The following is a 13,163-nucleotide window of genomic DNA, read 5'->3' as shown; positions in this document are numbered from 1 at the left end:
CCTTTAACCCCTGACCTTTGCCACCAGAAGTCCCTCCCTTTGCCCCTGAAAGTATTCTTTTTGGGAAGGGAGTTTGCCATCCTGCAACTGGAAAAAAACCAAATCACACGCTAAAAATCAAACATCTACTATAACATTTTTATATTATTTCAAAAATATTTTGTCCTGATTTACATTCATTTGCATAATGTATATAGAAGTCGAAGCCCTCATTGGTTCAAGCCTCTGCCACAGTGGCAGCAGCAGGCAGCGGGCCCTCGGGGTGCTCGTGGCCCGTGGCAGGCAGAGCCTCCCAGCAGTGTACGGCTCCCACCGAGTCCCAGGGGCTGCACTTGGTGGCACGGAGCCAGATCCATGTCAGCATGTGGGGCTCCTGACACTGCAGGTGGGAAGCATGCACCGTCGGGCCAGGCGGGCTCCGTGCTTCCACGTGTGGCTTCCAGCACTCCAGACACGGTGACATAGAGCCCACCTGGCCCGATGACGTGCCTCCCCGTGGCTCTCGGTTCACACACCAGGTGGGCTCCATGCCACCATGTGTTGCTTCCGGCACTGCAGGCAGGAGCTCCCTTCCCTGCTCACCAGCTGTCGTTGCAGGCCATGGTGCTCAGTGCCTCCACGTGAGGCTCCCAGCTGGAGTGCCAGGAGCCCATGGAGGTGGAGGCCAAGCCCACCCAGTCTGGTGCGTGAGCTCTGAAAACCCACTTCTTCTGCCGGCTTTCAGAGGGGCAGATGCAGGCTGGTAATAGCTGATTTCTGGAGGGGCCCCACAGGCCAAACAGAATGGCTTATTGGGCCGGATCTGGCCTGCGGGCCGTATTTTGCCTGCCTCTGCTATAAGGTCCCCTCTGTGACGTCCCAGACTTCCTTCATTTTTGGTCATCGCATTCTTTGGTTAGGAAAACTGCCATGTGACACACCATATATAGATCGTTAACCAATGGTTGGGATATGTCCTTTGTTATGTACCTTTGCTAAGATCACCTCCTGCATGTAGGAATTAAACAAATAATTTCCACTGAAGAACAGCTTTCCTGGCCTTTCTGCTTTTCCAAATTGTTGCTTGATATGACCTCTGGTTGGCAGGAAAGTGAAATGTTGCATCTGTTTGTTCTCCTTGTTGCTTGGCTTCACAACCACGAGGTCCTCACTTTCCCATTGTTTAACTCTTATTGTCCAAGCAGGTTTGTCAAGGATTTACCCTCCACTGAAGGCTCTTCAGATGACAGGTTTGATTTCTGCTGGTCTGAGTCGAGAGAGGTAGTTATCCCTGTTAGTCTGAAGTCAAGCAGAAGGCAGGGGAGGGTGACACCTGAGAGACTAACTGCAAGGAAGCATAAGCTTTTGTAAATAGGCTGCCTTGTAGGAAAGCTTCTGCTTCTACATCAGTTAGTCTCCAGGGTGCCACTCGGCCCTGGCTTGATTATAAAGAGGTTGATTACTTTAATAAAAGGGGAAAGAGGAGGGAATTTTTTTTACCCTTCTGTGCACATGCATTCCCCTTCCCTTACAAAATATTGAAGGGATTTACTTAAACTCTGATGGGAAAAAATTGCCTTTGAGCAAAGCCTCTGCCTGCAGAACTTCATACCAATTGGCAATTTTGCGGACAATTTAGAAGCATATGAAAAATGGGGTTATTATTCTAATGATAGCAGTCATGGCCAAATGGCTGCTAGTGTAATCTTGCTGGAGGGCCTCGCTCACCACCCCTGAACATATGCCCATCTGTGACGGTGCCCTCTCGATGGCAGTGCACAGCAGTTGCACTTGGGGCTAGCCGCAGGCGGCGGGACAGTCCTGTCTGGCCCACGTGTGCTCTTGTCTGGGTTCTGTCCCATGGAGCCGGCTGACTCTTCCCCACTTCTGGCAGCTGCAGCTTTTCCCAGTACGAGGCTCTTCACGATTCATCCGTCACGTCACCAGAAACTTGCATTGCAGGGGGAGGCCTGCTGGACAGATGGGCATCTTATGCTTTAAAGACTCTGGTGTCTGTGTTTGGAGCATGGTCTCCCGCAGAACATTACTTGATCTCTTGTTTCTTCTATGAGGCCTCCCTCCGTTGGAAATTACCTTCTTTCTGCTGATGGCTGGTAAGATGGTCCTTTTGGGAAACTGTTCTCTCATCAGGATTCTGCCTTAAGGGAATTTGCCATAACCACATGGAAATTCAGTTTACCGAAAAAAAAACCAGTTTATTCTCCTCTGGCCATGTGGTGCGTAGGTATTTCCATTCTAGATTCACTTCCAGGCTGGTGGAAATTGCTTCTGTTTCTTAACCTGGGGTATCAAGACCTAAATGCAAGCTTTCTCTCACCAAATTGAAAGATCGGTTCAGCTGTTTGTGACTAGCAGAAGTGTGGCCAGGTGCCAGTTACCTGTAATGGAAACTTTCACACCTGTATATGCAACCAGTTTGAAATTCAACATGAAAATTTGCTTGGAAATTAGCTTAAACATTCCAGGTAACCATGGAAGGATTTTAAGGGGGGTGGCGGGGAGGAGTGGCTATTGGCTATACATAAGTGATTATTTTTCCTAAGGGTTTTTAATAACCTTGGTCCACAGCCAAAGAGTGTCAGCTTACAAGATACGGTTTCAGTTCCAAAGATAAATATACATTTTATAACCTCAACTAGCATTTTTAAGGGAATTAATTAGACATTAAATGAACGTAAATCCTTAAAGGACGATTTATATAATGTTAATGACACGCCCACTACAAAATGACAAGCAATTCAAGCAGCTTGTTGCATTGAAATAAATAGAATGCGTGTTCCTCCATTTTGTTTGCTATACTGGTAGAGATGCACTTGTAACAACTGGATTTGTATTGATTTTTTTTAAATCTCTTCAACAAACATGCACAATAATTGAAGAGCTTCATAGCTGCCTGGAGAAATATTATTCAGGTATTTTGCCATTCAGATGGGCTGGCTTCCTTCATTTACGGCTAAACTTATACTTTGTGTCAATTTACAGGAAAAAACTAATGTAAATTTAAGATGGAAAAATGTGTAAAGTAACCACTGGGTATGTCTGTTCTAATGCAGTGAAGGATGCAGAGAGCGGTGGCATGCAGGGTGCCAAACCAGAAAAGCTCCCCAAAGTGAATGATCCAAGGCTTCTCCCAGACAGGTTTCTCCAAAGGACTGCAAAGGTAACTCCACGCTGAGGGCACTGTCAGTCGTGAGTGTGGGTGTGTGTCAGTGAGACTGTACCCTTATTCTGCTCCTATGAGCTGAAAAGGTCTTATTGTTGGCTTCCACGTGGTCTTCTGAGGGTAGGTGTTGGATCTGATTCCTCTTTGTGTAATTTTCTTCGCTGTCTTCAGTGGAAGTCTAGCATCTTGCTGTTTTTGTCATATATCCTCCTTTAAAGTGTGTTTGTTATACAAAGTGATTTAGCAAGATGCAGAAAAGGGGGTTGGCTGTTGAAATGGAGTTTCCTAATTAATAGTAAAAAGACAAAACCGTGTTTGGAAACGTTTCAGACCTCAGGCTTCAGAGCTTCAGCCAGTCTCTGACTTTTGAGAGCAGGATGAGAACTCTGTGGGGGGCACATGGGGGTTTTGCCCCTTTCCTGTTCTTCTGAATCTTTCTTTTTTGTTCTGACCATTGTCAGAGGTAGGGTAGTGGGTTGGGTCAACCTCTGGTCTCCAGTACAGCCATTCCTTGGATCAGGATTTCAGTGAGGTGAATTTTGAGCCCTTCGGAAAGGATTGTTCTACATAAGCCTAGCAAATTAGCTATAATACTTCTGTTCCCTAGCAATTTATACAGTCTACAGTGATGAACACCTCTCCAGCATGACCATTTAATGATATATGATTTATTATTCTTTTCAAAGCCAATTTGTGTAAAGGTAAAATAGCCCTTCGCTTCAGAAAAGCAGAGCAAGAATTTCTGCCAAATTGCCCACAGCACATCCTTTCCTCTCCTGTGGTCAACATTGGATCTACCAGAGGCACTGTTTTTGGACTGGCCTGCTCTGCCTTGGATGTTGGAAGCACAATCTTTGCAGCGAAGTGTACAAGTGAAAGATTTTTTACAGAACTTGCTTGTACATGTGGCTAGTGTTCTGCACTTGGAAGCACGAGCTTCTTGTCTGGTTTTGTTCTGTAATCAAGAAAACTTTCTGAGAGAGCTAGCACTTGGAAGGCACTCAGCCCCACCATAGCCGTAAGCAAGATGGCAAGCATCGTTTGGCCTAAGAAAATGCTTTCTAAACGAGTACTTTGTGTTTAGGATATGCATGTGCACCCGAACCCCAACCGTAGGTAGCCTACTATAGAAGCTGTGATTCTCCAAGATCCTCTGCGGTGTCGCTATGCTAGCCTTCCTTCTCTTATGGGGAAATGCGTTTCTTTGAAGTTGTTAGCTGAGGAAACCCTTTCTGTGTTCTAGGTGGTCTATATCTTGGAGAAGAAGCATTCCAGAGCGGTGACAGGCTTCATCAAACTGCTGGCAGACAAGAACAGTGAGCTCTTTAAGAAGTGTGCCATGTTCTCCCCCGTGGACCACAGAGTGCCTAGAGCCTACGTATCCTTGGCAGACTGCCCTCCCGACTTCACAACTAGGCCTGAGGACTACTCCAGTACCCTCTTCATCTGCCGCATTGTGGATTGGAAGGAAGACAGCAACTTTGCAATAGGGTATGTGGCTACAAGCAGGAACGGGGAACAATGAGGTTACTTTTCTGGGTGCTCAGCTTGACTTTGTTTGGTATGTGGTGCAGCCCCTGCAGCTTGCGTACCTATTATTATTCCAAATAGAAGTCACTGTCATGGGACTTAGGGTAGCTCAGGAGAGGTTAAAACTATGAACTCTTGTCTGCAAAAACAGGGTCTTCATTTGGGTGTTGCAGGGTATAGACAAATGTATGTCTGGGCCTCTCTGAAAAGGAGAGGGAACTTCTGCTCAGGACCAGATATCAACTGTTAGGGTGTTAGGTCAGACTTCTGTATGACCTTTTAGCCAGAGGGGTGTGTTAAATGGCTGTAACTTTGACCCTGGGTTAAAGTTGGAGTGGTTTTGCAAGCTGCATCCTAAGAGCTTGTATTGGTAATCTTTGCTAGCAAGCAATACGACTGTTGCGATGCCCACAGCGTGTTCACTCACTGTGCAAATATACAACACAGGGTCTTTGCACTGAGAGGTCTCCCACCCTGTGATTACTAGAAAGGTTTAGTAGAAATCAGTGTTCGCCTCTGCTTTGAACAAGGAATCAGGGGAAGTGCTTCTTCCCCTCTGTTCAGCGCTGGTGGGGCCTCACTTGGAGTCGTGTGTCCAGCTTTGGGCCCTGCACTTTCAGAAAGATGTGGGCAGTTTGGAAAGAGTCCAGCACAGGGCAACAGAAATGATTAGAGCCCTGAGAGGCAAGACTTGTGGGGAAAGGCTGAAAGAACTAAGGTTATTTAGTCTGGAGAAGAGAAGACTGACAGGGGATTTTATAATCTTCAAATACCTGGAGGGTGATTACAGAGATGATGGAGATAGACTTTTCTCCATGGCTGTAGGGGACAGGGCTAGGAACAACAGCTTCAAGTTGCAGCAGAGAGAATTTCCTTTGGAGGCTAGGAGGAGCTTTCTGACTGAGAGTGGTTAAGCATTGGGACAGGCTTCCTCGAAATGTCTTCTCCATGCTTGGAAACTTTCAACAGCAGGTTAGAGACAGGGATGCTCATGCCTTGAGCAGGGGCCTGAACTAGCTGACTTTGTGAGGTCCCTTCCAGCCCTGTTTCCTATGAATCCTATGATTTTGCAGCCTTGAAGGAGAGGTGACTCCAACCTGCCGGTGAAAAATTGGAGAGACTTAATTTGAAAGTGCTAGGGAAGCTCAGCATTGGGTGAACACTCCCAGCACCAAAAGACTAAGTCACTGCGTATGTTGTAGCTGGGATTTAAGACCCAAACTCAAGAGGGCTCCTTCTGAATAGCACAGCTGAGTGGTGTATACCTCTGCTATTGGTCCCTTATGGGCAAAATCTTTCATTGTCTTTCTATTTTTTATCAAGAAGGAGGAGAGTGGAGGGTGGTCAGGACTTGACTTCTTCTCATGGATCACGTTCTGCTCTGCAGTGCGGGAGGAAGCTGCTAGGCTAAACTAATGTTTTCTTTCATTGAGTGATCAGGCCTTCGCTTATCTGCCCTTTTGACTACAGTAATGTGCAGCCTGATTTGGCTACACCAGGAGTTTCCGAGATGTGAAGGGTGTTGTCAGGAAATGAACTGAAAAAACTTTCCATGATTTGTCTTCACACATTGTGGTTTCCTCTAGGGCTCTGCTGGTACTTGAGGAAGAGCCCTGGGGAGGCCAGTAACATAAATTTTGAGGACTGCTTTCAACATTGAACTTACCAATATACACTTGTCTAAACTGAAATGTGCTGAAACCTTTTAGAGGCCACAAAGGGCATGCTAGTTTTCTAGTTTTCTGGCTGTTAAAGAAAGGTGGCTGCATACAACTGCCAAATGAATGCAGGAGATCTCTGGGCAGGGGGTGGGGTGAGGAAAAGATTGTGTTATCTGGTAAGTCAGCCTGGGTAGCTCATCCCTTCTTGGCTTTCTGCACTTTCCCATCTGATTGCTAGGCCAGGGGGCAGGGTGAGGAGATCTGTGTTCCCTTTCCAACTCCAAACTTGGTTCTGTTGTTTTGAGAAACATTTCTTTGTCTCCCTGGATCCCTTCCCATCTCTGCTACACGGGGACAGGCATCTTTTTGTTTTGAGGTCTTTGAATGAATAGCTCTATTAAGTGCAAAATGTTTTGAAGCTATTAATAATGGGTGGAGGATTACGGAGTCTGATTTGTTGTGGCTTTTTTCCCCTTTCATGTCTAGAAACTGAATTCCTCCTTTATTAGAATCAAGGTAAAAACCTTGCTATGAAGCTGCAGTCATCAAGAGGCTCATTTCCCTAACGCTTGAGGATCTTGGCCTCTCTCCTGAGGGTAATAGCATAGATTTTGCACAATCGTTCAAATCCCAAAATGTTGTTAAGTAAGTGAATGTCAAAAGCAGAGCAGTCTCCCTTTATCTCAGAGCAATCTATTGCTCGTAGCGGCACGTGGAAGCTTCTGCAAACTGTGATTAATGATCACACGTGAGACATAGGATGCATCTTACCAGGATCTCAGCCTAAAATTCCTTCCGTGTCCTGTTGACTGTGTTCAGGACTGTTGTGCTTCTCTTGCAGGTGTAGCTACCCACCGGTTCGTTGGGAGCTTTATGATCAGGCCTGTTCAGTGGGGCATGGAGTAAAACAGAACCTGTAAGCCTGCCCTTGATGTTCTGCACAAAGCACACCTGCTGGTTTGCCTCTGATCTTAATCGGTTTGATGCTGTCTCCTTGCCTGCATGCCACAGGGCCTACAAATATCTGCCTGTCAGCACTGCCAGGCTCCCGGAGGCATGTCACTCTCCTTTATCACCACTCTGCATTTATCTCCAAATGCACTGGAGCAGAATAAACCGTTTACACTGGGAAAGCTCAGACTTCCCCAAAACAAGGTGTCCTTCACACACCGCGCCGAGGTTCGCAGGAGGTCCTTTGGTCTTGATGGTGACCACGTGCACTTGGACGAAGTCGGTAGGTGACACAGAGCTACCACCCGCCGGTCAGGGTTTGGGAACCACCCGGAGAAAACCCGACGGCGTCTCGGAGGTGTGCAGTTGGGGAGGGGGCTCTTTTTGTGACTCGAGCTCCACCTGGTGGGGGAAGGTGGGACACGACCTCCTGGCTGTCCTGCGGCGAGCGTGTGGGATTTCTGCTTTGCTTGAAACAGGCCGAGTGGAAAAATAAGACCAGGAGGAGCCAGCACCATGCAGTGGACAATTGCAGAGATGGTGCCATTCCTGGGATACTAGCAAATCCCTGCAGTGTGGCAGGAGGAGGGACCTTTCCCACAGGACAGGATTGCGGTGTGGCAGTGAAATGGCCTTTAATTTTCTCTCTCTTAGGAAGCTGTTAAAAAAACTAGCCTTTAAGCCAACCTCCCCTCCAGGAAAGTGCCAGAGGCAGATCTGGTTGGGGGCGTTCTGTTGTCATGATGCATCCTTGTGCCCTGTGTCACAAAACCATCTTCACGTCCTCCAGTCGGTTCTCTGGCTTCTGATGCTGCGTTTCCTCTTTAGAGACGGGCTGAGCGTTCCTCTCCCTTCCCCCTGCATGATGGATGGGGCTGTTAAAGCAACAGTCCAACCCCAAAGTGAAATGTAAAGCCACCGACTGCCTCTGCCTTAGCTTTGGGACCGGTGGCACGTGGAGCCTACATGACTACGGCAGCTTGGGGTCCTCAATGCTGCTCAGTCCCGGTGACGGTATTCATCAGGAGATTTATGACAAGTGAGAACTTGCCTCCTGACCTTTCTCTTTGTAGCTGCTGCCAAAGCCAGCTTAGTGCTTGCAGTGCCAAGATTTGGGGGTTTTATTTTTAAACTTTCTAAATCCAGATTTATTTGGATTGACAGAAAGTGACGGGATGACTCCAGGCAGGAGGGGCACAAGGACCATGATCCCTGGCCAGCAGGGCCACGCTAGCCAGAGACCCTGTTGTGGTCATAGCTGTGTCGGGAACACTACCTCCCTCCCTGGATAGCTGGTTTCGCTTCTGCTGAAGTGTTTGCACCATGTTGGTGCAAGGAGCAGCCTTGCTGGGAGAGCCGCACCCCCAGTAAGAACTGTGCTGCTGAAATGGCCCTGGGGTAGAAGCAGTTTAACAGTTGCATGGAAGACGACTCAGGAGCACAGGATTCATTTGAACTGATCCTTCCAAAATGCACACCTTTCCTTTAGGACTCAATTCAGCACATCAGCAACATTGAACCTTTTAGGCTAGAGACAGTCTTGCATTAGGTGGGATCTTGTCAGGCTGGCTCCCTGTTTTGGAAACGAGACCTTCAAAGAGCTCCTGGATGTGGGTGGCACTGGGGAGCATGGCATGGGGGCAGCCTTCATACATTGGCCCAAAGTGAGTGATGCTGGCCAGCGTCTCCCAGCATTTCTTCCTACCTACCTGTCACATGCATCTTTCTTCCCTTCTCTGCTTTAAACCCTTGCATCACGTTAGCTGCTCTTGCTCACCTCAGCAACAATTGCATTGCTAACACTATGAAACTATGAAGACGGTAAACTATCTCTGGGATATATTTGCATATCAGCTAATGAAGCACGTGCTTAGGATCCCAGAATACGTGATTATTGTGGCCGAGACTTGCTTGTGGGTCAGCTTCTGAGTCCAAGTGGAGGTTGTTCACCACCCCCTCTGCAGCACTGTGTCTGAGTTACCTGGTAGACAGGACCACGTTCAAGTAATACCTTGGCTACATGCTCCCCCAAACTTCCCACCACAGCAGGAGCCTTATCCCCTCTCTTGCATGACAGGATGTTGCCTCTGTCCCTGACGTCAGTAGATGGGTATTCGAGACCTCCTCAGGGAGCTGTAACGCCCTGCCATTGACGTCACCAGAAGGAAACGTTAAATCTCCAATGATTCAAAAATTTTAACTTTGAAAATTTTCTAAAAATCCAAGCAAAGGCAGTGCACACTGCGAGCAGAGGAGCTGGGCTGGAAATGCTAGGTTGCAGCCAGCCCACGTGACTCTTGCTGTTTGGAAGCTTTTCTTGCTTCCCCTTATGGCACGGGAGCCCCCGGAGTGGATTTACAGCCTGGCTTTCCCTCTAGACCCATCTCTTATCCTATATGCCTGAACTTTGATCACATGCCGTCCTGTCGGATTTAGCTCTGATGCAAGCCGTCGCATCTGTGTGACTGTAACGTGGCCCCGATTAAAGTCGGTTGCAAGCCCTTTATTTTCTTTCCAGGTACTTGAGAAATATTCCCTCAGATATCGTCAGTCAAACGTTAATCTTAGTCCTTATATCAAAACTCTTAAGTAATCAAATGCTGCTCATTCTGTATGGGTCATAACCTAATTTCAGTAAACGGATCAAGAGCACATGGATTACAGAATCCACTCGGGGAAAACGTTTTGGCATGGAAAGGTGGTTTCTCTGACTTGTAATGCTGACTTCAAGAGATGCTAGAAGTCTGATTATCTTCTAGAGGGTGAGCAACACTTACAGCTCTGGCTGGGATTAATGGGAGCTTGAAAAGGAGACCGTCAGTTCCTTGGTGTCAGTGATGGGGAAGTTGAAAAGGGTCACCCTCAAATTCCCCCATTTCTCCCTTACCTCCTAGATCTGTTCTTCTGGCCACAAAGCATGGTGGGGAGACGAGATGGTCCTTCCTTGCCCTTTATGGGGCTCACTGCAGGGACCCAGGCCCAAGTTTCAGCTGCTGCCATGCTGCCCCTGCTTGTCACAGTCCAAGCCTGTCCGTGTCTGCAGGTAGACACTTGATGGGTCTGCATTTTGTTGCTGCTGCTCTGAGCAAGTGAAAGGAAGACATATAAGTGTTGTCTTGTTTACTTGCATTTAAAACAAGGATCAGGTTAGGATAGAGGTGGCAGCACTGAGAACTATGGCTAGATGCCAAAGCCAGGCATGTTTCTTTGCCACAGTTGTCCATAAAATTGAAACAATCAAGGGCAGGATCTTTTATCACTCTTTTTATTCTTGTTTTAAAGCTGGGGAAGGCAAACTACCATTTAACTCGGAGCAAAGTGCACAATCCTTTGCAGCATATCACCCCATCTGACAGGTTTATGACATTGCCCTCCCTATCGTGGGGAGCGATAACGTATCTTCTCATAAAGAAGATGAGCTTCTGTGCACCATGCAAATGGAGTTTGTTATAGAAGTTTATGGTGCATTAGAAACACTGAGAGCATCCTGCATGTCGGAATGAAAGTACCCTTTTTTGCCCTGTACCAGGAAAGTAATTAGTGCCAGTTCTCAGTCATTAACATTACGACAAAAGGGTGAATATTATGTTATTGTATTTCACACATTGCCGAAACCTTTATTATGGAAGCTGTATCCTCCTCCTCTCCGGACTAGCATACTTTGATGAATTTTTCTAAATTTAGATTCTCATTTCCTTGGGGTCAGAAACCATGGTCCCCTTTGCTTTGTGTGGTGCCGTTCATAATAGCGGCGCTATGCTAATAATAAAATCCTGACCTTCCTCACACAGCTTGTCCCCAGAGATTCCAGTTTCTAGTACTACTTTTCTCATCCCATAGGGAAAGAAATCTCTCCCCATTTATGCAGAATCACAATTTTCAGGTCATTTTTGCCCCTTAGAAATGGAAACGCAGTCGATGCCAGAGGCTTTGGGCGCGTAACATTTGGTGCGAGTTGCAGTGGAGCAGATGGAAGTGGTTTGTAGGCATAATAGACAAGCAGCCTCCCGCAAGCATTTGCAGAGCTGCTCATCAAAGATGATTAGATGTGTGACCCAATGCTGCCTCCATCCACAGCCAGAGCCCCCGGCCCCTTTCCAGCAGGAAAAGCTGATACCAGCCAGCAGCACCACGTGGGGGCCCTCAGGCCTTGAAAGAGTCTGGAAAATGGCTGGAAACAGTTCACTTGCTTGATGCTGAGGTGCAGTATGCTGCTCTGGTAAGAGAGGAGAGGATATTTGGGCAAAGAAGCACGTGAAGTCCTTTGCTGCCCAGGCTAGACTGCTTCTGGTACCTGCAGCAGCTCATGCAGAGCTAGCTACGGCATTGCAGAGCTGCACTGGAGCGTGCAATGCCCTTTGCTTGGCTCTTTGAAAAGTGCCTTCAGGCAGAGAAGCTGAGCTACAAAAGGTCCTGAATGGTGAGACCGCTTTCTGATGGCAGGAGGAGTTGGGGACGGTCCTGAAACTTCCCTGTTGTGACACGGCATCCCCAGAGTATATCTGCCACCTCCGTGGGGATCCTGAGATGGCTGCTGAGGAATGGGCCCTGCCCACTCGCTCCCTGTCCATGTTCTTCACATGGTGGATAAATGTTGGACGTTTGCTGCGAGAACCGTGGGGGGCATGCCTAGCACTGCTCCAGGAGCCTGTCTAACACCGAAATCCTCGGAGCTTCCCTTAACGACAGCATGACATTTCTTGGCAAGTGGTGCACGATGCACAGGAGCAAGTAGTCAGGGCTTGCTTCTCGGTGGTGGCGGCACAGATGTCACCTGTGTAAGAGAGGTCAAGAGCCAGTGATTTATAGGACTTGTGCTAGAAGCACAGAGCTCTTAACCACCGGACATCGCTACTGTGGCTTTTCTGTTTCCTGTAACTGGATACTCTCGTGATGCTCAAAACACCCGATCATATAAACGGTCTCCTTAAAGCGAGATATGGAAAATAGCAGTGGCATAGAGTCTGGCTCGTGCTTCACATCTTCCTCGGCTGACATAACTTGTGGCTTTGTCCCGCTCCCTTCAGAGCCCTATGCCAACACTCAGGGAGGAGTGAAGGGGGGAAAAATGTGCTTGCTCTCAATGGCTCAATCACGGATGCATCAGGCTTCTATAGGACTTTAGTCAGCAAGTCAACTGCCTTAATGTCACACTGAAAAAAAAGCTTTACCCCTTTTGCTTGCTTTCCATAGGCAGATGACCAAAAGTCTGGGTCAGGCTGGTGAGATCGAACCAGAAACAGAGGGGATCCTCAGAGAATACGGCGTGGATTTTTCTGACTTTCCCCAAGAAGTTATTGCGTGCCTTCCCCAACGCCTGCCTTGGGTCATCCCACCAGAAGAGTTGGCCAACAGGAGAGATTTAAGGTAATAAGCAAAAGCCTTTTTTGGTGTCCAGCTTGTTCTTGTGTTGCTGTATGTGTGGTGTGCTTTGCTTCACAGGCACCATGTGTTTCATCACATTATTAATAGGCAGTACCGTAACAGTTACTTTTCTTGGTTCTACCATGTTAGCTAGGCAAGTAGCCCTCCACTTAAAAAAAAAAAAATCAGCCTAGGGGAGCATGTTGTATGGTAATGAACGTTGTAATCCCTTCGAAGACAGAAAATTAAGGCTTCGGTACAACAATTTAAAAGTGGTATCAAGTTTGAGAGCTGTTTTTGCCTAGAACGTTGCAAATACTCGAGCTGTAGTTTTCCTAGACTGTCTGTTGATGCAAGGATTTGTTTTGAAGACTCAAAGTCGTCTTTTTTTTACTGGTGCTGATAATTCAGGGTTTGGTGTAAAGATCTGTGTTAACGTGGATGTGCTCTGCAGGGCTGAGAACATGTCTAAATATGGCTTGGGTTTTCTGATT

The 13,163-nt window shown here is 47.4% G+C and overlaps 1 protein-coding gene across 2 annotated transcripts in view; it reads left to right on the top strand.

Moving 5' to 3' along the window:
• The window catches only part of DIS3L2 (DIS3 like 3'-5' exoribonuclease 2), a 224,967-nt gene that overhangs the window by 82,582 nt on the left and 129,222 nt on the right, over window positions 1–13,163 (top strand). For both annotated transcript variants that reach the window (XM_019532860.1, XM_019532859.1), the window contains exons 8-10: window positions 3,054–3,160; window positions 4,407–4,654; window positions 12,499–12,672. In XM_019532860.1, the coding sequence (XP_019388405.1) occupies window positions 3,054–3,160; window positions 4,407–4,654; window positions 12,499–12,672 (529 nt within the window). The remainder of the gene's footprint in view (window positions 1–3,053; window positions 3,161–4,406; window positions 4,655–12,498; window positions 12,673–13,163) is intronic.

Source organism: Crocodylus porosus, unplaced genomic scaffold, assembly GCF_001723895.1.
Source record: "Crocodylus porosus isolate Cpor-Errol unplaced genomic scaffold, CroPor_comp1, whole genome shotgun sequence".
Lineage (NCBI taxonomy): Eukaryota > Metazoa > Chordata > Crocodylia > Crocodylidae > Crocodylus > Crocodylus porosus.
The sequence above is the reverse complement of the archived record's forward strand: the minus strand, read 5'-3'. Positions and strand labels throughout refer to the sequence as shown.